This window comes from Phycodurus eques, chromosome 12 (genome assembly GCF_024500275.1).
Source record: "Phycodurus eques isolate BA_2022a chromosome 12, UOR_Pequ_1.1, whole genome shotgun sequence".
In the NCBI taxonomy this organism is placed as follows: domain Eukaryota; kingdom Metazoa; phylum Chordata; class Actinopteri; order Syngnathiformes; family Syngnathidae; genus Phycodurus; species Phycodurus eques.
In genome coordinates, this window is record NC_084536.1 from 16,572,065 (window position 1) to 16,596,492 (window position 24,428).

A 24,428-nucleotide genomic window follows, 5' to 3' on the forward strand; every position below is an offset into this window, starting at 1 on the left:
CTTCTTTAACATTAATGGAAAAACCATCTCAATCACATGATCTAAATATCTGTATCTAAATATTTCTGTATTCCCCCCCCCCCCCCCCATTAATATACTGAACAACACATTTCAGTCTTAGTCATATTACTTTTGTCATTCTTAACACCTTTGAAGTACTTGACTTTCTCTGACCAATCAGATTGTGCAGATGTCATTACTACAGAGGCTCTATCTATCTATCTATCTATCTATCTATCTATCTATCTATCTATCTATCTATCTATCTATCTATCTCTCTATCTATCTCTCTATCATGGCATAAAAGTTTTTTTCAAACGGAAATTTCAGTGGAACATGACAATATGCTAGCTGCGTTAGTGTAGGTTAGGTCTAAAATGTCGACTTGCGTACATATTAACGTTAGGTCAGCACGGTTGGAACGGAACTCCGTCGTAAAGCGAGGACAGTCTGAACTTCCATGAAAGCAGGAAGACGTCATTGCTGCTTACGCCCAGTAGAGGACGCTGTTGTCATGACAATTCAGGGTCCAAAGAGACCAGTCCTAGTCCTTCATCTTAAATCAAGAAGTTGTGTAACTAGTAAAACCACCGTAGGTAGAGCATGGGAAAATATGAAAAGGCGAGTATAACCGAGTTTCCGGGAACACTTTGGAGTTTTTCATTTTCAGTTTGTGTTCCCTGAACGACGATCTGCTTGACGCCGCTCCAGAAAGTTGATGTATGCGGTACGTATGTCGAATGAACATTTGTGGACGCTATTGCTTCGTTTTTGCGTGGCTATATGGTCCGACGGCGTCCTCGTTTACGTTAGTTTGCTACTATGAGCTCTCGATCAAAGCCTGTTGTTTACGTTGTGCTACGGATTTGCACAGTGTCACGTTTGCGGTTCCTACTACGACCACTACTGCTATTACACTCTTATTTACACTTTGTATGAGCATGTCCCTCAATTTGATGCATAGGTTTAAGTTTTATTTTCAAAGCCTCCTTTTCGTCACCATAGTACACTGGTTCTTACTTTGCTGTCCAAGTACCACCGTCATGACCAACAGTACCGTACAAGAACTAGGTTTATCCCTAAAAAGTATATTATATTATGATTGTAAGCCACTGTAACATAATGCATTTTGAACATTCGCACTGTGCTTAAATAAAGTCAAACGAACTAAATAGATGTTTACAAAGAGTTCTTAAAGATTAAATGCAAGCATTTAACTTAAAGACCCTAGGCTGTAAGATGAATTCAGAGATTTGTTTCTATATACATTATCCAGCACGTTTGGAGATAATTGCTGAAAACGTACAAAAACTGAGAAGTATGTAGTTCTGAATCGTGAAAAACTGTTTTTCCCCATTTCAGTTTTCCTGATTTTCTGGGTGTGGCTAAAATGGCACCCAGTGACGCATTTCGGCATAAATCCCACCTCTCACACAATATGAGAACTTGACCGCTTTCGTTCAAACCAATGGTTATCCATTTATTGTCACGTGACAGGGACTTAAAAAGTTAAATACGACTGAAGTGTACAGTGATTCTTTCGAGTGCCACAAGAGTCAGAACTGTCTTGAGGGTGTTGGCTTCATCGAGTTGCTGGAAGTAATCCTTCAGAGATTTTTGGTTCCGATGACCCCGTTCATGATTACTACTTGAATTCCGTTGGCACATATGATGACCTACTGCATCCATAAGTTCTTCTGGATGGAGCACACTAAAGTCTTTGTCTGTGACCTTTTGAAACAACGACCCCATTGGTGTCATGTAGGTTGATCGGACCATGCCAAGAAAATATCAAGTTACTAGGCAGGATGAATCTAAGCAGTAAGCTTGTTCATGCCAAATGTTCACTCCCCAATCCAAATGAGTCAGCAGAAATCAAGTCATCAACTACCAAATCCAGTTATACATGTATCCTCAATTTCCCCTTTTCAGCTGGCATGAATGGGCTAAATATGGTAACCTAATTATGAACGCCTCTCGGTATGACGCGGTCCAATTGTGCACCACTGCGAACTACAACAGCAGCACTGAAACAGCTCATCTATTGGATGACCTTAGATTGTGCAGGTGCATAATGAAGTAGCCTGTGACTGTATGCGAGGACACGTCATCCGGCTTTATGCGTGACGCGGCTTTCACGCTTGCAGCCCTGTTTGCCGTTAAGTGAGAAACGTCGGGAATGAGTGGCGCAATGTCACCGGTCCCCCGTGACCCAGCTTGAGCGGACACACAATACAGTGGGCCGGCCCGCAGAGCAGCTTCCTGCGAGGCTCTGAGTGTAGCATGAATACGCGTTAATGGTCACAAAGCAACGGCTCCCCTCTGCGACAATTGAGGCCCATCCATCCATGGACAGCAATCCCAATGAAGAACAAGGTAACAGCCTTTGAAAAGCGCTAATGGCTCAGCTGCAAATTGGGAAACGTCGGAAGAATAACAGCTGTACTTTGCTTTAATGATAGAATTGTTGTTGTTTTTTTATTTTATTTTTTAAATTATTTATATATATTGTTTTACTCTGTGCGGTTATCTACAAACAAAGGGATACAATCCTCAATCTTTCTCGCGTTGGGTTGTTTTATGTTCCTCTAGCTTTGTTTTTTAGCTATATTCCCTTCAAGCAAAAATATTTTTCAGTTTGGGACAGTATGAAATGTTTTGCTGTGAATGATACCAAAATTACCGTAGTGGAGAATGCTTTGGCACCCTTTCTTGAGGGTACCAATCCACAGTGGTTCGGTGCTTAACCCGTTCACTGGCCAGTCGTTTTCATAGCACAGTCCCCCATATTGGCAGTGGTTTTAGAGCATTTTTTCGGAAAACTGTGTTTTGTGACAACTTAAGCACCAAACCTACTCAAAGAAAGAGTCGACTCTTCTTTCACCAGAAAAAGTTTGTTTGTAGCTTTTTCTGTTCTTTAGTAATCAGCAGTAGAACATCGGCTGGTTTCATCAAAAACACTGGTTTCTGAACATGAAGAGGAGAAAACAAGTTTTTTGTTGTTTGCTTAGTTTTTTTGTTTTACAAGCAAAACAGTGACCTTGGTTTTTTGACACCTTAAACTATAAAACAACAAAACCAAAATTGAGAAAGAGCTTTTGACGGAAAACTTTTTTTTTTTTTTTTTTTTTTTTTTTTACAGATGTACAACTATGAAATGCCCCATGAGCAGCACAGACTCACGCATGGCTCAAATCGAACATTAATGGCTTTTTTTTTTTTTTTTACACGGGGTTTCTCATTCACTCCACGAACTGCGTCATCTTTTCTCACGATTTTTACACATACACTCTTTATACCATACATAGACCTACTCTGTTCAATAGTGAGGTGGCTAAACTTGTCTGACTTTCAGCGTTTTGGCATTTCTCCCCCTCAAAAGCGACGTGACAAGCCGATATTCACCCCCTAATCTTTTTCTACTCAAAACCTCCAAATCCAAAGCGATGCAACACCGCCATTTACAGGGACGAGCTGCTCTTTGTGGACAGCGAGGCCCAGAGGATAACCTGAGATTCGTACCCCCCGCCCGATGCATGTCGTTGTTGTGTCCCTGGGGAAGACACTTAAGACACATTGCCTATGAATTAATGAATGTGGTTGGATGTTTAGTGGTGGTTGGGGAGGCCGTAGGCGAAGCTTCCGTCAGACTGCCCCAGGGCAGCTGTGGCAACACAACACAAGTAGCTTACCACCGCCAGGGTGTGATGTGACTGAGGAGTGAATGAATAATACGTGAAATTGTAAAGAGTCTTTGAGGACCTAGAAAAGCACTATATAAGTGCAAAGCTGCATCCATCCATCCATCCATCCATTTTCTGAGCCACTTCTCCTCACAAGGTTCGCAGGAGTGCTGGAGCCCATCCCAGCTGTCATTGGGCAGGAGGCGGGGTACACCCTGAACTGGTTGCCAGCCAATCGCAGGGCACACATAAACAAACAACCATTCGCACCTAGGGGCAATTTAGAGACTTCAATTAAGCTACCATGCATGTTTTGGGGATGTGGGAGGAAACTGGAGTGCCCGGAGAAAACCCACGCAGGCACGGGGAGAACATGCAAAGTCCACACAGGCGGGGCCGGGGATTGAACCCCGGTCCTCAGAGCTGTGAGGCAGACGCTCTAACCAGTCGGCCACCGTGCCCCGTGGCTACATAAGTAGCTTAGATGTCTAGAACAGGGGTCACCAACCTCTTTGAAAGAAACTGCTAATTGGGTACTAATTATTGGAAAGGGCTACCATTTTGGTACACACTTCTGAAAAAACTAATTTGCTTAAAATCCTTTGAATCATTATTATTATCAATAATCATTGAGCCAGTATTTTAGTAATTTTTTTCCCCCTACAGTTAACTGCAGTGTTAATGTTCAAACTGTGCATAATGTTACAGTGGCTTATAAAAAGTGTTAAGTATACTTTTTAAGAATGAAACATCTTCTTCTTCTTTTGGATGAATACTACGCTATACTGTATTTCAATGTTGGTCATGATGGTGGTACTTGGAGAGCCAAGTATTTTGAGAGGTGGTACTTGGTGTAAAAGCTTTGAGAACCTCTGTGCTACAACATTCCCCCACTATTCACGTGGGATAGCGACCGAGCCTTGCAGCGAATTGCGAAAATCAGTGAGGAATTGACGATTGCCTATAGATGCCACAAGATGGCAGCAAAGCACTTTGTTCTATTGGACAAAGCTATGGCCTGACTAAATGAAGGTCATCTCCTCACTTCCACATAGATGGCACCAAAGAAATATTTTTTTCAGCACAAAAACAACAAATAATGGAGGATAGGTCACCAAAAATCTGCGAATAGGAGAATTAGTGAGAGTGGAACACTGTCCCTTTATTTCTACTGTATTACCACGTATTGTTAGCTAATAGCAAAAGTACAAGTCATTTTTAACTTACTGTCACAATATCAAAATGTTTTCTTCATGTCTATGTAGATTCTAAGTAATCTGCAAAGGTTGCTTCAAGGCAAACGCACGCTTCGTGTTTCTTGAATTTGTTGTTTTTTCTTGTTTCCCGAAAACATGTAAAAACGACTTAGGCAATAATGTTATTCGACGAACGATTTTCTTTTCATGACCAAACTACGCTAAACGGATGCACAGACATGCACTTCCATGTGAACTGAGGACCTTTTGTCCTCGTGATTTTCCAGAAGCGGTGTTGGCACCAAGTGTCAGAATGAGATGTCGTCTCATAGCGGCTCCTTTGTGCAAATCAAGTTCGATGACATCCACTTCTTCGAGAACTGTGGCGGCGGCAGCTTCGGAAGTGTGTACCGGGCCAGATGGATCTCCCAGGACAAAGAGGTGGCGGTGAAAAAGCTGCTCAAGATTGAGAACGAGGTGGGAGTCATAATTACCCTGGGCTTTTCATGTACACTTTGTATTTTTTAATTGTCACTTTAGTAATCATTTTAATTGCTACCCCATTTAGTGGGATGTGATGACTTGTGAACGCATCATTCATGGTCATTATACTCCCCCACTATGAGAATGGTGTTGCAAAAGAAACGTTATTGTCAAATCCTATTTGACACAGTTACAACACAGGGTACCCCTGATTCAAAGCACAGGCCCATTGTCTTAAAGACAAAAAAATGAATCATCTTTGAAAAAGGTACATTTGTTGGCCTCTGACAGCATATTTTGAGTATCTTTTATGAAACTCTAGTAAAAGCTCACAGAGTGAACTTCATTTAGTGCGGCAGGAATCAACGCTGGTAAAATAAAAAATGTCTTCTTTTAAGCAAGGGAACAATTGTTTACTTAATTACAGTGTTTTGCTACAATTACTTTTGAGTGCTTTTGTCAGGTTTTCGTTCATTCTGCTGTCTATGCTATAGTATGCTACACAACTATAATACAGCACATATTGTGTTATAACTTACACAAACCGAAAGCCATTAATTTATCAATTTTGCTCATCTTATTCAATATATTAGAGGCGACAAACAAGTATTAATGGCATGATGCACCTGGCCTCTTGCCAGAGTCAGCGTTCGAAAATGGAAGTGCCCAATGAGTGAATATATCGATAGACTTTCTTCTCCACCCTCAATAAAAGCTACTTGTCCTTTTTGTGTCCACCACCCAGGCTGAAATCCTCAGCGTCCTCAGCCACCGTAACATCATCCAGTTTTATGGCGCCGTCGTTGAGGCTCCTAACTATGGAATTGTCACTGGTATGTGACGTAAATGTTTTTTGTGCTGCACACGCTAACAGTTAAAAGATGACTTTTACGTGTTGACGTGGCTAACAAGTTAAAATGACAAACACATGTTTTTTTTTTATATTTCAAATCAAGTCCTTAATGCCCAATGTCCTGCCGAATAAACTCATTCACTGTCAGCAGGTAACATAATATTTGACTTCTAAATCCATCAATGGCAGTGAATGAGTCTATGCACCGAAACCATCCATCCATCCATCCATCCATTTCCTATACCTTATCCTCACTAGGGTCGCGGGGGTGCTGGAGTCTATCCCAGCTTTCTTCAGGAGGGAGGCGGGATACACCCTGAACCGGTCGCCGGCCAATCGCAGGGCACACGAAACAAACAACCATTCTCATTCACAATCACACCTACGGGCAATTTAGAGTCCCCAATCAACCTATCACGCATATTTTTGGGATGTGGGAGGAAACCGGAGTGCCCGGAGAAAACCCACCCAGGCACGGGGAGAACATGCAAACTCCACACAGGGATTTGAACCCCGGTCCCCAGAACTGTGAGGCGGACGTGCTAACCAGTCGTTCACCGTGCCGGCTTACGCACAGAAACCACGTTTATTTATACCGAGTACAAGTACTTGCATTTGAATGCTTGCCAATACCAAGTACCGCTACTCAATAGTGTCATTACGTCTTGCAATTATGATGAAAATGTGTTTTTTTGTTTTGATCAAATATTTTTCAAAAACACAAAACAAACATTTTTTTTTTTTAGCAGTCTTGCCACTGATTTCACTTAAATGCAGCCTGTAAAACAAGGCGTTTCAGTTACGTGGTGGCTCAGTCTGATCACTAGGGGCACTAAGGGGAGTATGTAGATGAAGAAAAACAAAGTCTGGTGGATAGTAGGAATATGAATAGCATAATACTTCTGTGTTAACTGCAAAATAAATTGTGTAAAAGAAATACCTGATTGCTTCTCGAGAATTTAAGAACAGTAATAATAGAACAGGACAACTGATGCTGTATCACATTATCGCTTACTTCTCTTTACTCGATGTGCCACGCCGGAGCTTGTCGTCCACCACGGCTTCGTGATAGAGCTTACCGATGTGGAGTAGGCAGTGTTCATCATCCATTTTGCAGAGCATAATTTGCAGTCCGCTAACAAAGTGTTGTCAGTCGTGTTAACCTTAAGGTACTTCCATATGTTGGCTGTTGCTTCTATTCCACTTGCCTGGAAGCTATGTGTCAGGCTGCCAAAATGGTATTTGTGTGGTAGTATCATAGTTTTTTTGTAGTCTGAGTACGAGTACAGACATACAGTATCGGCATCCCTACTTAAAACTCATTAGAGATCGTCTTTGCGCTGATAAAAACGGTCAAAATAAATAAAAATAGGGAAATGAGTCATTAGTGCAGACTCAATAAGGGACAGTGTACGCTGAATGCAAAAAGTGAGCAAACTAAAGACAGAGAATGGACTTGTCGTAACATAGCTTGTGGGTGTCTGCTTATTCAAGGGTGAATCATATTACCAGCAGAAACAGGAAAATGTCTATTGATTATCCTTAGTAATTTCCTGTGTTGACACAGTGCTCCAAGAGCCAATATGTGCATGTGTTTCAATATACATGCATACAACTGTTATTACTGCCGCTCAGATGCCACATACAGCTAAAGAATATTGACTAGTAGTTAAGAGGGGGCAAATGAGTTTTAAGTGTGATGTCTGAGACTAGAAAATCAAACAAGAAGATATTGAATGGTACTGAAAGGCAGCCATAGTTCATCTGTGTGCATCAGAACCAAGACATCCCGGTCAGATGATCTTTGGAATGTGAACACGACATACAGGTACGAAAGTGCAAAGTGCAGATGCAGACAGACATTGACTTGTTACCGCAGGTTGTTGGCGTTGGTGTTTTGTCTCGTTAATGTCTGATAATTAAAGTTTTTAACCAACGTACTGTTTAACATGTTAAACTAGATAAACAGCAGTGATTAGTGCCTGGCTGTATGTTATCTTTATAGCGGTGGAATAGAATTTTGCAGAAGTACGCTTACCTGCCACATACTCTGGCACTTCACACCATCTGTATGTTGATAATACAAAAGCTTGATTGTCCAACATAGTTATCACTTACAAATACTTTATTCCAGTCAAATCCTTCAATGATGCATTGTAGTAAATGGTCGACAGCAACTGCTTAGGCTGACAATGGAGATTCTAGATCATTTGAATAGTAATGTATTTATAAATGCACTTTACATCAAATGAAAATATCTCTAAGTGCTACAATATAGAAGTCAATATGAAAGCATAGCTACAGATGAGGACCCAAGAGTGAAGAGGAGACCGTTGGCAAGGAGTAAAATTGGTGTTTTAATGAACAAAAGGGGAAACAAGCGACCAGGGTCCGAGACCTTGCAAGGCTGGCAGCGAGTCGGTGAGTTCCTGGGGAAGCTGGGAAGCAGTCAACGAGGTAGAGGGTTAGTCCAGTGGATCCGTAGGGGCTGAGAGGCTCGTGGAGGCACGCGGAGCAAGGCTGGGCAAGTGGCACAGCAGCAAGCAGATGGGAGGCACAGGCAAGAAGACACAGGGAACTAAACAGGGAAAACACAAGAGGGCTTTGCATGGCCAAACTCGAAAGAACAAAACTAAGCACACTTAATACGGCCGATATACCACTCGTCGATGGGGGAATCAGCAAGCGCACGCTCGCAGATCAAGGGAGATCTTAAACTGAGCAGATCATTACAGATCAGCTGCAGGTTCGTGAGAGTCAGTAAGTGTCCTCCGGAAACCGCCTTGCCCAGCCTGAAACAAGAAATCAACTGACAACAAGTAACATGCCAAAAATAAAAGTAAATAGTAACAATCTTGAAAAGGTCAGTAACAAAAATAAGAAGAGCCAGTACATAAACATCACAGCAACTTCACTATCATGGTACTCTACTGGTCACAGTTATCAAACAGATCAAGTTTGACAAATAAAAACTCCACTTAATCTGCCATCGAAGCAAGAATGCCAATAATTTTGAGTTTTACCCAATACAAGATGGCCAAGGCAGCTGCAATCCCGAGTCAGATTAGTCCATGTTTCTTGCAGTCACAATGTTCTTTTTTCGTTCGTTTCAAAGCAAGAACTCTATTAATCGGTGTATTATGTATTAATCGTCAATCACATTATATTAGGTCTGAATCATATCCAAAAGAAGTTGGCAATGTCAGCTGGACTCCAAGATTAAAATCACATTCCTAATTCTGTAACCTTTACAGTCATTGAGAATGGCATTCATGGTTTACAGCATATCGCATATTTTAAATGTCATTTTCACAAGAAGAAAATACATTTTTTGTCAATTAACCATCTGAGAATATACAGTAAAACACACTCATCTTTAGACAAACGCAATGTCATTCATTTGGTTCTGTTTCTTGGACCTGCCCGAGAGTGTTTATTTCTGTATTTTCCTGTTTGTCGGGTAGAATATGCCAGTGGCGGATCGCTGTATGACTACCTTTCCTGCGATGAGAGTGAAGAAATGGACATGGGGCACATTATGACATGGGCTACAGAAATCGCCAGAGGTTAGTTACGTGAAATATCTAATAGGCAACATGCATTACACAAGTTACATTTTGTTTAAAAGTTTGTTTACATGGTTACCTAACCTAAACCTCTCAAACCTTTCACATCAGGTAGCACCTTCAAAAATATTTAGCTCTTCAAAACCACCATAATGACCAACATTAAAATACAGTGACCTAGCAGGTTTAAGTGTTTATCAAAAACAACGCAGAGGTTTTATTTCTAAAAAGTACATTTCATATTATTGTAAGCCACTGCAACATTATGCACAGTTTGATCATTAACACTGGGCTTACATTACATTACCTTATATATATTACTCTATAATATTGTCCATCCAGCCATCAATTTTCTGTACCGCTTATCCTCATTAGGGTCGCAGGTGTGCTGGAGCCTATCCCAGCTATCTTCGGGCGAGAGGCAGAGTACACCCTGAACTGGTCGCCAGCCAATCACAGGGCACATATAAACAATCAACCATTCGCACTCACATTCACACCTAGGGGCAATTTAGAGTCTTCAATTAACCAACCATGCATGTTTTTGGGATGTGGTAGGGAACCGGGGCGCCCGAAGAAAACCCACGCAGGCACGGTGAGAACATGCAAACTCCACACAGGCGAGGCCGGATTATAACCCGGGTCCTCAGAACTGTGAGGCAGAAGTATGTGCTAACCAATCACCCACTGTGCTTAAATAAATAAACCAAATTATATACCCGAATGATTTACTTAAAATGCATCACGCATAAAAGTAAAACTATACACATTTATAGATACTGTATGACTTAACTGTAACTCAAAAAATGAACCGTACTTAAAAGTCAATCATTTATTGTACTGGATTGAAAAAAGTTTAAACACTGTATGCATAGTTACAAGCTTTTTAGATTTTATTCGTAGTAATTTAGTGATGTTTTTTTAGATACCAGAAAAGGAAGACTGTGTACCACTAGTTGGCATGAGGCTGAGTCATTCATGCTATAGAAAAAAAATTAACTGGATTTTTAAGGCTCATATTTCACTCTTCCTTTTATTTCCCCCTCAGGAATCCACTATTTACACTCAGAGGCCCCTGTAAAGGTGATCCACAGAGACCTGAAATCAAGGAACGGTAACAATGCCATTAAATGTGTCTCAAATGCCCCCAGCGGCCACAACATTACTTACACCTGCGTAATCTGATTAGCCCCAACACAAGAATTCTGATTTACATGACATTGCTTAGTTTCGCCAAAGAGATATTTCTGCAGGTATACCTACTGTTATATCTGGTATATTAATATTTCATGGATGCTTTGTCATTTTTATCACAAAGAAAGTATGATTTGTCTTTCAGTTGTTATAACATCAGATAAAGTCCTCAAGGTAGGTGTATTTTTGGCTCAGATGTATAACTGTATTTACATATAATATATATATATATATATATATATATATATATATATATTATACTGTTATTCATGTATGGCACATATAAACAATGAGGCAGTGACTAACTAAATGTTGTGCAGGTTAAATATCATTTAAATATAGTTAAAGTTAACTAGAGTTGACTTAATGATTGGAATCTGATTGTGTTGTTGAACAACTTTTATGGAAGATATACATACACAGTATCATAAATAATTGTAGGATGCCTGGTGGGATACACTGAAATAATGTATCCATCCATCCATTCTCAATACCGCTTATTCTGTTCAGGGTCACGGTGAGGTCATTTACAACAACAAAAAGATTATGCTCCACAAATTGCACAACTAGCTGAGCATAATAATAAAAAAAAAAATCTAAGCAATTCAATTGATATATGCTTCTGCATCTCCTACATAGTTAACGTTATTTCAGTTGTGAAGTTTTTTTGTTGTTTATTTATTTTTTTTCAGATTTGTGATTTTGGGGCCTCCAAGTTTCTGACCCACACGACACATATGTCTTTGGTGGGCACCTTTCCATGGATGGCGCCTGAGGTTATCCAGAGTCTGCCAGTGTCTGAGACCTGTGACACCTTCTCTTATGCTGTGGTGAGTACCAATAACCACAGGTGCAGAAAGCTATAAAAATTGCATGTGTGTGTGTGTGTATGCGTGTGTGCTAGACTGTAATGAAACAATTCTAAGTTGTCGAAGGCTTGAAGAAAGTTGGGAGTGTTGAAACCGTTTCGTCGGGAAAAGTGGGGTTGTAGCAACACCTCATCCTCCATGGGTGCGACGCCCATGGCAATGACCACAGTTGGGGAAGTCACATGATCATGAGTCAACTTGTGCTTTTGGGTGATCTGCACATGCAGCAGATTTAAGTTTAAATCCATGAGTGTAACAACATATGAAGCAGTTGGTTGCATAAGACTACATTTTCACAGTAGCACATCTAATATTATAACTACGAGTGATTCGACTAACATTGTTTTCGAGATACCAACCGTTTTTTTGCATTGACTTGTGAGTGCAGACTTGAGATACGAGTGCTGTATGGTGGCAGTGACTCAACTCACGTCGCAACAAGCAGAATCTTGGCAGATACTAATAGTGAACGAATCTTCGAAAAAGAGGCTTCAAGCTGTTTATTGCTACTCATAGTTGATGTTTACAGTCAAACTAAACATGAAAAAAAGAGAATGACACTTTGTGTAGTTAAAACAACTCCATAGTTTAGCTGTTCAGTCTGCCAGCTTAATGCTAACGCTAAATAGCATCCATGTTGCCTTGCTTGAACTCTTTAAGCAACGGATTGAGCACACACCGCAGAGCAACACATGTAGACAGACAATATAACGGTACTCACATTAATTAATCCCCTGTGTAGAATGTCTAATATGAGTGCCGTACTGATGAGTTGAAGAGAGGAGTTAAACCTCTCAATGAACGGTGTAGCCATCTGTCTTATCCTGCCCCCTGGTGGTCTAGGCGGGCATACCAGAATGAGCAGCACAATGGCCATTTAATTGATCCAGTGTGACAAAAACGGTTTAAATATTTTGTATTCAATTTCATGATCTCATTTGATTGGCTGGCAAAACGTTCAGAGTGTACAGCACCTGTCGCCCAGAGTCAGCTGGGATAGGCTCCAGCACGCCCGGAACCCTAGTGAGGATAAGCCAAACTCAAATTCACGGTGGGCCAAAAGTAGAAATTGGGACAACGTCACTGCGATATGCATGTTTCCCTTCTCTGCAGAAATGTAGCGTTAAAGTTTATCATAGTTTATCAAACTTACATTTTGCTTCAACACTGAATCTGGAATAAACAAACTTTTCGATAAAAGACATCAGTGTTATTTGTTTGTTGGTTTGTATTTAAATAGATAACATGAATTCTGTCTCTCTAGCTTCTATTGATCTATCTCCAACTACCTTTCTTTTTGATGTAAATATTTTTCAAAGGCCAACAACAAAACAACCCAAAAAAATAAGAATGTCATTCAATAAAAAGCCAAACTTCAAACTACTAACAGACCCCGCCTAGGATTTGATAAAGGGCAAAAAAGACAAAACATTTGTTATATTCTTTGTTACAGCCACGTTGCTCCGCACACGACAAACAGGTCTGTCTTTTACTTCAGTGAACAGATCATCTGCGTCCCACCTGTCTTGGAAATGAACTGTTTTCCATCTTTCGTTTGGCCATTTTTGGGAAGGGGACGAGAGAAGAGAGAAAGAGAGAATCATCTTTTATTGTCATGAACATGCATGCATGCATGCATGCATGCACATGAAATTTGTTCTCTGCATTTAACCCATCACAGTGAACACATGCACACGTTAGTGGAACACACTGGAGCAGGGGGCAGCTGAAGCGCCCGGGGAGCATTTCTGGGTATCAGTGTCTTGCTCAAGGACACCACAGCCGTGAGTCCGGGGGATGTTGGCGGATGGTCCAGTAGCATAGATGCTAGCGACAGCAACAGAAAGGAAAGGGGCGCTTGCCGGTCTAGACTGATGGGCCATCACACTAGCAAAGCATTCTGGGATTTGTAATACTAGTGGCACATGTGCTATATACTGGCGGGCCAGCTCTAAGACACATTTGATATGGTTTGGCGGGCCAAATATAATTACATCTTGGGCCAGATTTGCTCCCCAGGCCTGAGTTTGACATAGATGCGATGAGCGGTACGAATGGATTAATGGATGGATGTTTTTATGAAATACAATATGGAGTCCTATTCTTCTCATATGCATTACAACAATTTTTGTTGCTTTTTTGAAGGGAAACGCTAGAATGGATCAATGTCATTTCCATTCATTTCAATGGGAAAAGATGATTTGGGATATTAGGGTTTTTAGTGACGAGTTTAGTCATGGAACAAATTAAACTTGTATCTCAAGGCACCACTGCATACTAGAAAATCTCCTTTGGGTTTGTTTACGCAAAGGTTTAGTTTGAATTTGAACGTCAATATTTTGCAGAGAGGTTCCCTATCTATAAAAAAATCTAAAAATGCATGTTAATTTTGAGGCAAATTTAAAAAAAGCTATTTCAAACAGTCACATTGCAGTTTTCGTGGCGATAGAATGCATAGCATTAATTACCATACCCATTATTATAGCCAATGTTTTTTTTAAAGGTGTTTTTAAATGTCCATTGTCATAAATGTTTTAATGTTAATGTTTGTGTCAGTATGTTAATGTGTCACTATTTCAACGTGGCTTGTGTTACAGGTGCTTTGGGAAATGCTGACGCGCGAGATACCCTTCAAAGGCCTGGAAGGCTTACAGGTGGCTTGGCTTGTAGTGGAAAAAGAGGAGGTATTTCGTCACCCAATTGCACATACGTAGCATTCATGTACAAAGAGAACTCAAGTCTTGAAGGACTGCTATAGATTCATTCATTTGGCACGGTGGACGACTGGTTAAGAGCGTCTGCCTCACACTTCTGAGGACCGGGGTTCAATCCCCGGCCCCTCCTGTGTGGAGTTTGCATGTTCTCCCCGTGCCTGTGTGGGTTTTCTCCAGGCACTTCGGTTTCCTCCAACATCCCCAAAACATGCATGGTAGGTTAATTGAAGTCTCTAAATTGGCCGTAGGTGTGAATGTGAGTGCGAATGGTTGTTTGTTTATGTGTGCCCTGTGATTGGCTGGCAACCAGTTCAGGGTGTACCCCGCCTCCTGCCCGATGATGATAGCTGGGATAGGCTCCAGCACTCCCGCGACCCTTGTGAGGATAAGCGGCTCAGCAAATGGATGGATGGATGGAACTTTGACTCTGTATGCTATGGTTTGAAGTTTTGATACAGCTCTCTTATTAAATCTCATTAGATTTAGTATCTAGCGAAGTGAAATTTCAAAACTTCTAAAGACTTGATCTATTTTTATTTTAAACCTCGGTGCAGCATTATGGTCAAATTGGCTTTAAATGACTTTTTTTTTTTTACATTCTCCAGATGAAAGTATGATTTTATAATATGTCACAATTCTACACCGAGGTATAACATTTGCCAGTCAACGGGATGGCACGTGTGTATTTGTGTTTCAGAGGTTGACTGTCCCCAGTGGCTGTCCTGCCAGCTTTGCAGAGCTGATGAGGGACTGCTGGATGACAGATCCAAAAGTGAGTGCTGCAACTACTTCAAGTCGGCATTGACAACAACAACATGTCCGCATGGCACGCAACTAAAGTTGTTCCCTCCATTCAGACGAGGCCAACGTTCAAGCAGATCCTCTCTACTTTGGAGGCCATGGCGAACGACAGCCAACTCCCTCAACAGTGCAACTCTTTCCTCCACAACAAGTCTGAATGGAGGTAATGTAATGAGCCATTTTTCAGGCCAACTAAATGTATTGAGAACTCAATATGCACTCAGCCTAAAGGAAATTGCAAAGAATGACATGGAAATGTGGCTGACGGGGGTCGGGAAATACAAAAAAAGAAGTGGAGATGGTTCATATAGATCTTTAATGACTTGACTGATGTCGACAGAAAGGCATAAAAACCTCGAACGAATCCTCCATCTGGATATATTTCCTCTCTTTACCCATAAGGCCCTAAAAATAATCACTGTCTTTTTCAAGTAGAAGTGTTTAATTGGGCTGTACGAGCAGCTGGAGGTTCAGTTGATGTTCAACACAGCCTGAGTCTCAGCTGCTACTTTATTCCGCCTCAGCCCTCGGCAGGGATGGCGCCGTGTGGCTTCTTCTTCACAAAGTCGTGCTGGCGCCATAGCGTCCGCGCAGGTGAGGCGGGCTCCAAACAGCGGGCAGGTCATGTGTGCCTTGTACAATCTCAGTAAACTCCAAGTGGCATAAGAGGTGTATGTGCTTCTATTCGAAGTTCCTGGTATATAAAGAGCGTTGTGTTGGAGTTTGTTGTCAGAAATAGAATGTTCAACATTTGGAAGTTCAGATTTTTCCTTTGCGTTTACAGCTGTGGTGTGCAGAGAGTAAAAAACATTGTTGTCTTTTTTTTGTCATTACGTTCAAGACAACACCACAAAATGTTCATTTTCCTCTGTCTGTAAACAGGATGAACAGCAGCCGTTCATTTGAAATGTGCTTTAAACAAAATTGGGCACTACTGTAATGTAGTAAAATTGCCCATAGGTGTGAATGTGAAGATGAATGGTTGTTTGTCTATACGTGGCTGGCAATTGGCTGGTGACCAGGCCAGTGTGTATCCGCCCTCTAGCTCAAAGTCGTCTTTCTTCATAGGGCAGATTCATCCATCCATTTTATGTACTGTTGTCCTGATGAGGGTTGCAGGGCGCTGGAGCCTATCCCAGCTGACTTTGGGCGAAAGGCAGACCAAAGCCTGGGCTGGTTGCCATCCAATATCCCAAGGCACTTATTGAGACAGAGACAACCATTCTCATTCTCACTCTCACCGTCACTGAAACCAGGTTGAGTGAACCACTACACTGTCAGTGATCAGAATGGATTCGCTTCAGTTCTATTTAGAAAGCAGCAATTCAGAACAAACGTGACAGGAAAACTCTCTGTGTAAGCATTTGCCTCGACGACACAAGTTTAGTTTGTCTTTAATCCAAACCACACGCATCACGTGTCCAAGTATTTTTGAGACTTTGGAGACTTTTTTTGTGGTGCTGCAGGTACGAGATCGAAGCCACACTCGACAGGCTGAAGAAGCTCGAGAGAGACCTGAGTAGCAAAGAGCAGGAACTGAAGGAGAGAGAGCGACGTCTGAAGATGTGGGAGCGCAAACTCATCGAACAGTCTAACAGCCCGGTAAGTTGCTCGGTAGCACTTCTTCACCTTGTAACAACGTTGGTGTAAAGTGGCCTCAGCAGCGCCTCCTCACTGCCGTTGAACGAAATACAGAAACTTGTTTTTCCCCCAATAGGTGAAGTGTATGAGGCGATCCACTGACCAGTATTTGGGCGTCGGAATGTTAGAATTGTAATCACGCGATCACAGCTTGCATGACATCACTCTCGTTTCAGTAGCTGAAGTTTGAATGTAAACAAACGATTGCAGCTTTCCAACAGCAGTCTGTCTGTTGGCGAGTAACACACATTCAGAAGGCATCTTCTGTCCCATTTAGACCTCGCTCCCTCTCGCTTCACTTTACTTCAATTTTCATCACCAGCTCTTGTCCTTTGTCCTCCGGCATTCATTCCTCGCCTATTGGACGCTGGACGGCCACATGTTGGGGCGAAGATCCTTGCGGTTTTAGCATCATAAACAAAGGGTATTCTCTTTTTAAAAATTCATTTAAAAAACGATATCTTGGCTAAAATGCTGTAATAGGGCAAACGGTTTGGCCGCGACACAAAGGGAATAAGAGGGTGAAAGGTAAAGGTACCAATAAAAGAGGCAACGGGGCTGTTTTAAATGGGTCCGCTGATTCACAGGGGCACACGAGAGCACTGAAAAATGGCACGTCCAAAACGCTGTAAATAACTGAAAATAGAGAGAAATGAATACTAAATGGTGAAAAAAGGGTGGCAAATTACAAATTAAAGAGAAAGTTAGCTGAGCTGTTGTAACGGGATGCTGACTCACAGGCCACTTTTTGAAGTTCATCCAAAAATAGGAAAATAAAAAAACTTAATGATTCCAATCAAAAGGTATTTTGCAAAAAAGTTAAATAAAGATTGTACCTAAATGAATGTGTGAAAATAAATAGTTCTACAAGATTAAATGTAAATGTATTGAACCTCAAAGTTAAATACAACTGAAATATACTTGACAAATGTGCTGTACTAGATTATATCCATCACATCTCATTAGAATTGCACGTGACAAATTTGTAGAAACACTGCACAGTCCTACTGAGCTACTAAGAACTACAATACAAGAGGCGTCCAGGCTGGACTACCAATAATATAAACCACTGATCCTGGTTTGCCATGGCAGCCAATGCTATGCACTGTGCAGTTCTGTACTGTGCAAGCCACTGGACCGATAACAGGATTTAGAATCTGTTGCTTGAAAGTCAATTTCATAAGTAGTTTTGCTGTAACCTAATAGTTTGGAAATGATTTTTTTCGTTTTATTTTCTGAGGTGTGTTACATTATGTATGTCTTTACTTTATATTGTTCCTTTTCTACCTCACCGATAAGCAAATTAGATCTGCCGCACAGTGCTGCCGTATCCGTCAGTCACTAGGATTTCAACTAATGGAGGATTGGTGTTGTGGAAGAACTCGTTTCCAGATTAATTAATTGTAAACCATTAACTATAATTACACACCATTAGAACCTTATTTTTGCGTGCTTCTTGTGCGTTTTATGCATTTAGCCTGTCATTCTGAAAAAAGAGCCATTTGACAGAGAAACAAATTCTCCATTGAGTCCTCACCCTGTGGACATTATGGAAGTCATTTTCTGTATGCTTGATGCGCTTGATATAGAGTGCCATGCTGGGAAGAAAGAAGCCACAAGCGTTGGCTCCTTTAAGAAGGCCAATCTTTTTATGTTGAAGTGACATTTTGCTGACATTAAGATTGGCCAATTTGTTCTGAATGTGGTGGAGTGCAGTTGTTGGAGCAGTCTTTCACTTACTTAGATGTCTCGGGCCCTTGTATGAAGTACTTAGTCATAAGGCCAAAAATAATTTGCCGTATTAACAATTATAATGCTTCTGCAGATTTGCCCAAAAAATACTTCTTATATGCACACATTATTCTATTATATGCTGTTCAAATCAAAGCATTGTTCACATTGGAGCCTGACAGATTGCATTCCAGGGAACCACCACATATTCCCAGATATTTGGTGGGGAATTTATCCTGTTATTCTCCGGAAATCTTAGCTATTCCCTGTTTTAATGCTCAGGCCAAACAAATTAAAATATTACTCTGGCACCATCTGGTAGAATCCTGGTGTTGTTGTTAGGTTTAGTTCACTGATACCGTTTATTTTGTATTTTTTTGGTCTGCATTTGAGATGTCCTATCCTGGTTTGTAGTCGGTCCTTGAATGCACTTCATTCACAGTCAAAAGTGAAACTGAAAGTAGGCTATGTTTCTGCTTCTCTTCCAAAGCAGCTATATTAATTGCCCGTGTAGTCTACTTTGTCCGTACAATTTGCCTGCATTCCGTAATATTTATCATTGTGTGTAAATGCCCAAAGTGGAGTTTGATGACTTTCTACTGTTTTTTTTTTAAGTGCTAGTGCGCATATTTGTTTGCCCTGTCATGCGTGTTGTCACGCTGTTTTTGCTAGTGAGTGATGTAGGCTAGTATGCTAGCTGACGCTATTGATGAACCTCACATGAAGATGGTTTCTTTGTGTTGACTAATTTAACTACTGAATACCGTTGTTTAGTAATATGGTGTCTTTTGCTTGTCCATGTGGGAAGCATGGCGTTGATGCTTTATGATCCTCTCAATTTTACGTGATTCGCTGCCACCATCTTGTGGCATCTAGACATAATTACAAACTCCTTTTGGAGGGGTGCGTCAATTATTCGGGGATTTTCGCTCTTCGTGGCGGGGCTCGGTCCCTATCCTTCCTGAAGAGTCGAGGTTCACTGTACTGTTATTAGCTTCATATTGTGGAAACGGCTCCTTTGACTTTGCCCTTTTTCTCATTTGTCTTATGATACAGTATTCCACAAAAATATATTTAAAGCATTTCTATTGCTCTGCCATCCGGTGACATGTCCTAAACATCCAATTAACACAGAAATAGCAGCTTCAGAGTATGAATGCTGAGGGACATGTATTTACACTAATGTTATGAAATACTAATGACGAAAGACCTTTTGTCAACATACAGTGGAACGTCTTAAGGACGAGCAAAAGCCATTCTGTGATGTTTCGTGCCTCCAATCCGGTACAGGCTTTCACATTTGACAATGTTACAAATACAATTTTAACATTTCTCACTTTCATGCAAGCATAGACACTAAATAAAATTAAACTAAAACAAAACTACTCACCATATGATGACACGTAACGGACATGTAGCCTAGGAAAGTGGAGAGGGAGGGCAGTCAACTTCATACATCATGCTTTTTCACATTCTTAACTGGCATAATAATCTAAAATCTCTATAATAATACTTACCGATCAAATGTCTACTCACCATGAACCTTATTCACCTTGTGACAAAACGGTCAAAGGGATTTTTTTTACTTACTGTTGTTTTAGTCAAATAGTACTGAGCAGCCAGGAAAGATACTGTATGCATTGTTTCTACCACTTACTCTACATTACCACTACTGAATAATAAGTTACAATTTTGGTTCTATAGTCACCATCATGTTGTCTCTATGCTAGTGCTCCCCAAACTTTTTTCCACTAAGTATCACCTAAAAACAAAATCACGTGGGTCGCCAAATGCTATCATCATGATCAATGTTAAAACATAGTGGCGCAGAAGTCTTAAGTCTAATTCCAAATTGTCTCTGAGCACAATTTCATTCGTTTCCATACGTGGTGATGAAAATGACATGTGACAATCATAGGTGTTTATAAATCCACTTACAACATGTTTCTGGTTGGTCAGAGAGAAGAAGAAGATAGATAATTACCATATACACCTTGCTCTACGAAAAGCCTTCATGTGTCTGATTACCCAGCATGCGTTTCGTCCCCGTTTCGTCCCCGTGCGATTAAAAAAGCAAACTGTGCAGATTCCGCACAAAAGCAAGTCACAAGTTTGAAGAAAGGAAGCGAGCAGTCCATGTGTTGAAAAGTGCTGGACAAAATAGGACTCCGAATGGGTTTACATGCAAAGCGGAGCATGGAGGAGGTGGGAAATGCTCGCGAGCCACTGTTTATTGAGCTCTTAATCTGAAGGAGACGTTGAAATGAGATTAATCCCTCAGTTAGTCATCTTTCCTGCAATTTTACATGGCACTTTTTCTGTCGCTATTCCGCCGATCACAATGATGGAGTCTTTATTTTGGCTGTTAACTTTCTGCATGATTACATTTATTGAGCAATACATGATTTGTCATTCAAATAGATGGTGTTAGATCAGTCGGATGGACATTCAAGTCTGATGAGGACCATTAGAGGCTTAGTGCAAAAAAGATACTTGATTGAAAATGTGGCTATTTTCCATTTTACCATCTGGCATATCTATCCAAACTCTGTTGTTCGAACTTGTGTTTGTCTTTTGTGTCCATGCAGCTGCTTCCCACCCTCGACATCTACACGTGGACAGAGGAACATGTGGTCAGTGTCGTGACTACACCATATACCTGTTTTATTGTTATTTACAGCTAACATGCGACCATTGTGCTACACAGTATTTCTGGATGCAGCAAATATTTGGTGAAGGTTTGTACACATTTTTCCGATTATTGAAAAATTCACTGCGAGAATGAGCTGACGTTGTCATTCTCTCTCTTAGAGGGGAGTGCATATGGCATGCACCTGTATGCTGATCTGTTTCGAGACAATCACATAACTGGAAAAAGGCTCTTATTGCTGTCAGAGCACGACATGCGGGACATGGGCATCAAGTCCAAAGGTCACGTCATGCACCTGAAGGCAAGGCGAGGCTAAATGTTGACCATAGTCATATACCGTGTGACATTTCCATGATGCATTGGCACGACTTGTTCTGATTTATGTCACGTTTCCTCTGTTGCAGAGTGAAATTGAAAAGCTGACCAATGATTACCTCGGGCTCGTCCACTTTCCACCACTGCTTAAGGTAGAACGTGTGAAGTTTTCTCTCTAACCTGTTTGGTTGTGTACAAGTTGTTTTCAAGAGTGATATTTTAAACCACAGGTGTGAAATTGAAGGCCCGGGGGCCAAATCCGGCCCGCCACGTAATTTTATGTGGCCTGCAAAAGCAAATCATGTGCATCGACTTCCTATTTCTTGTTAAAATACCAAAATTGCAAATTGTCTACTGTTATTAATGTTGAGATATTGTAAGCATTTATTATTAGTTTTTTTTTTTTTTACCAGTCCCCCTTTTAAAATAAATGGAACGGTTGAACAATTTTTTTACTGGCTTCTGATTTCAAAACTACTTAGTTATCAATTAATTTGTTGTGCACATGTAATAATATGTGGCGATCATACATTTATATAGCCTTACAGTCATGATTGCACCCCAAGTGAAACCATAACTACCATGTGGCCCGCTACAAAACTGATTTTGTCACCTCTGTTGTAAACTACGGTGAACCTTGTTCTAGACCAGCTCTGATGGTAACTTTCTCAAAAATACACCTGCAAAAATCCAATACAACAACTGTATTAAAAAGATTAAGATAATAATAGATTATTAAAGATAATCATACTCAGTTTTCATTGACACTGCCAGATAAGTTAAGTGGAGCCTTCAACGTCAAACACAATCCACTTGTCAAATTTCTTCTAATTTCATGGCCTAATTCTCCATTGAGAGGGTTAGAATTTGATTAACTGCAAAGGCAACGTGTTAAGTATTGTTTTCATGTTATTAATATTTCATACAAGTGTAAGGAGATGCGACCAGTGCAAGCTGTAGTGTGCCTTTTTTTCCCCAAAGTCAGCTGGGATAGGCTTCAGCTCCCCGTGACCTGGAACAGGATAAGTTTTAGAACATTGATAGATGGATGGTATCAGGAGATGTCAATGGCTTTAATATTAATCTGTCAGCAAACAGCTCCAGCGGTAAAGGGAACAAAGAACACACAAAATAGAAAAGTTAGCCAAAAAAAACTCCCATCCATCCATCTGTTATAGCACTTATCCTCACGGGGGTCGGGGGTGAGCTGAAACCTATACCAGCTAACTTCTGGCGCATGGCGGGTGGGCTACACCCTGGACTAGGTACCCGCCAATCGCAATTCCTGGACCACAGCAACACTTCTGCTCCTGCCATTCTCTTGGGTACCGGCTGTCAAGTCCTCGCTCAAAGTCGGATCATCTCCTTGTGTTGTGGTTGTAGTTTGCAGTGGTCTTAAACTACCTTTTAATATCGTTCCTACTTCTCACTAAAATCGGAGCACAAAGGTTGCGACAGCTCTCGCATTAGATGGTACAGGTGTTCCTAATGGTGTGCCCACTGAGTGTAACTGTTGTTGAGCAGAATTATTATTTCTTTATACCTTTGTGCCTTCTCTTTTCAGGAGGAGCTTGAAAATGAGGTGGAAAGTAGTAAAAGTGTTCATCTGGAGCTCGTCTTTGGGTACCACTGGAAGCCAGGCACTGGAAAATCTGTAAGTTTGTTACTTGACTGTACTTAAAGGCCCTGCAAAGGGAATTCAGAGATTCGTTTTGAAGTACGTTATATGTGTTTGAAGATAATTGCTGAAAATGTGCAAAGACTGAGAACTGAGAATGTATTACTCAATTGGAGTGATATAATGTTATACTGTTTTTTACCTTTTCAGTTTCTCAGATTTTTTTGAGCGCGCCTAAAACGGGGCCCAGTAATGCTCTTGGGCCCTGACATGAGTCCCCGCTCCCCCACTGTATATGAACCTTCGTTCACATCAGTGGTTATCCGGCGCAATTGCAGTTATCTAGCTAGCAATGCCTACACCCCGGAAATGCATTTTCCCTTCGGCTCGTCCACTGGCCTGGCCGCCTTTGAGTACCTCGTTGTCATTTTGACTGTGGCTTCGCACTTGCGTGGCTGCTTGAGAGTGACTCGTTGTCCGTTGTGAGTGCGCGCATGTCATGTTGAGCAAGATGGAAGCGCCAGGAGGGGGGAAAATTCTATTTTACAAAGTCAGACTTGACAGCCAGCATGTGGACAGGGGCTTGCGGTGGTGTGCCCGCTTTAGAATGCCTCGTTGTTGCGGCGCTGAAAAGCCTCACAATGACCCACTGGGATATGTTCCAGCCTCCGGAGGCTTTAAGCAGATATATTTTCACGGCTCAAACATGTAGGTATTTTCTAGACGCAAGAGCGATGCTAAACTAAGGAGCATCCATTTTTCCAGTTCGTAGTAGAGGTATTTGATTGATAGTTTAGCTGGACGTAATTTAATTGCATTCATTGGACACGCCAAAGCGTTTGAGAGCGAAGACAGCGGCTTGATTTTTCATGAATTTGAAGCCTCATTTTATTTACTTATATAATCATTAAAAAGGTCACTGATGGCGTAGTGGTGGGATCAGTTCCCACTCAGTGAATGTGAGCGCGAATGCTTGTCCGTGTCTATATGTGCCGTGCGACTGACTGGCGACCACTTCAGGGTGTAGTCCGCCCTTTGCCCGAAGTCAGCTGGGATAGGCTCCAGCACCCCGCGACCCTAATCAGGACAAGCGGTGTTGACAATGGATGGATGG

The 24,428-nt window shown here is 41.2% G+C and overlaps 1 protein-coding gene across 4 annotated transcripts in view; it reads left to right on the plus strand.

Annotated features, from left to right (window-relative positions):
• The first annotated feature begins 562 nt into the window (after positions 1 to 562).
• The window catches only part of map3k20a (mitogen-activated protein kinase kinase kinase 20a), a 32,219-nt gene continuing 8,353 nt past the window's right edge, over positions 563 to 24,428 (plus strand). For 3 of the 4 annotated variants that reach the window (XM_061692453.1, XM_061692454.1, XM_061692455.1), the window contains exons 1-16: positions 563 to 727; positions 5,167 to 5,356; positions 6,108 to 6,195; positions 9,680 to 9,781; positions 10,830 to 10,895; positions 11,121 to 11,149; positions 11,668 to 11,805; positions 14,442 to 14,528; positions 15,256 to 15,330; positions 15,416 to 15,522; positions 16,826 to 16,961; positions 21,320 to 21,364; positions 21,439 to 21,469; positions 21,543 to 21,682; positions 21,786 to 21,848; positions 23,261 to 23,350. In XM_061692453.1, coding sequence (XP_061548437.1) covers positions 723 to 727; positions 5,167 to 5,356; positions 6,108 to 6,195; positions 9,680 to 9,781; positions 10,830 to 10,895; positions 11,121 to 11,149; positions 11,668 to 11,805; positions 14,442 to 14,528; positions 15,256 to 15,330; positions 15,416 to 15,522; positions 16,826 to 16,961; positions 21,320 to 21,364; positions 21,439 to 21,469; positions 21,543 to 21,682; positions 21,786 to 21,848; positions 23,261 to 23,350 — 1,392 coding nt within the window. In that variant the 5' untranslated portion in view covers positions 563 to 722. Of the gene's footprint in view, positions 728 to 5,166; positions 5,357 to 6,107; positions 6,196 to 9,679; positions 9,782 to 10,829; positions 10,896 to 11,120; positions 11,150 to 11,667; positions 11,806 to 14,441; positions 14,529 to 15,255; positions 15,331 to 15,415; positions 15,523 to 16,825; positions 16,962 to 21,319; positions 21,365 to 21,438; positions 21,470 to 21,542; positions 21,688 to 21,785; positions 21,849 to 23,260; positions 23,351 to 24,428 lie in introns of those variants that run through there. The other variant, XM_061692456.1, reaches the window with a different exon arrangement.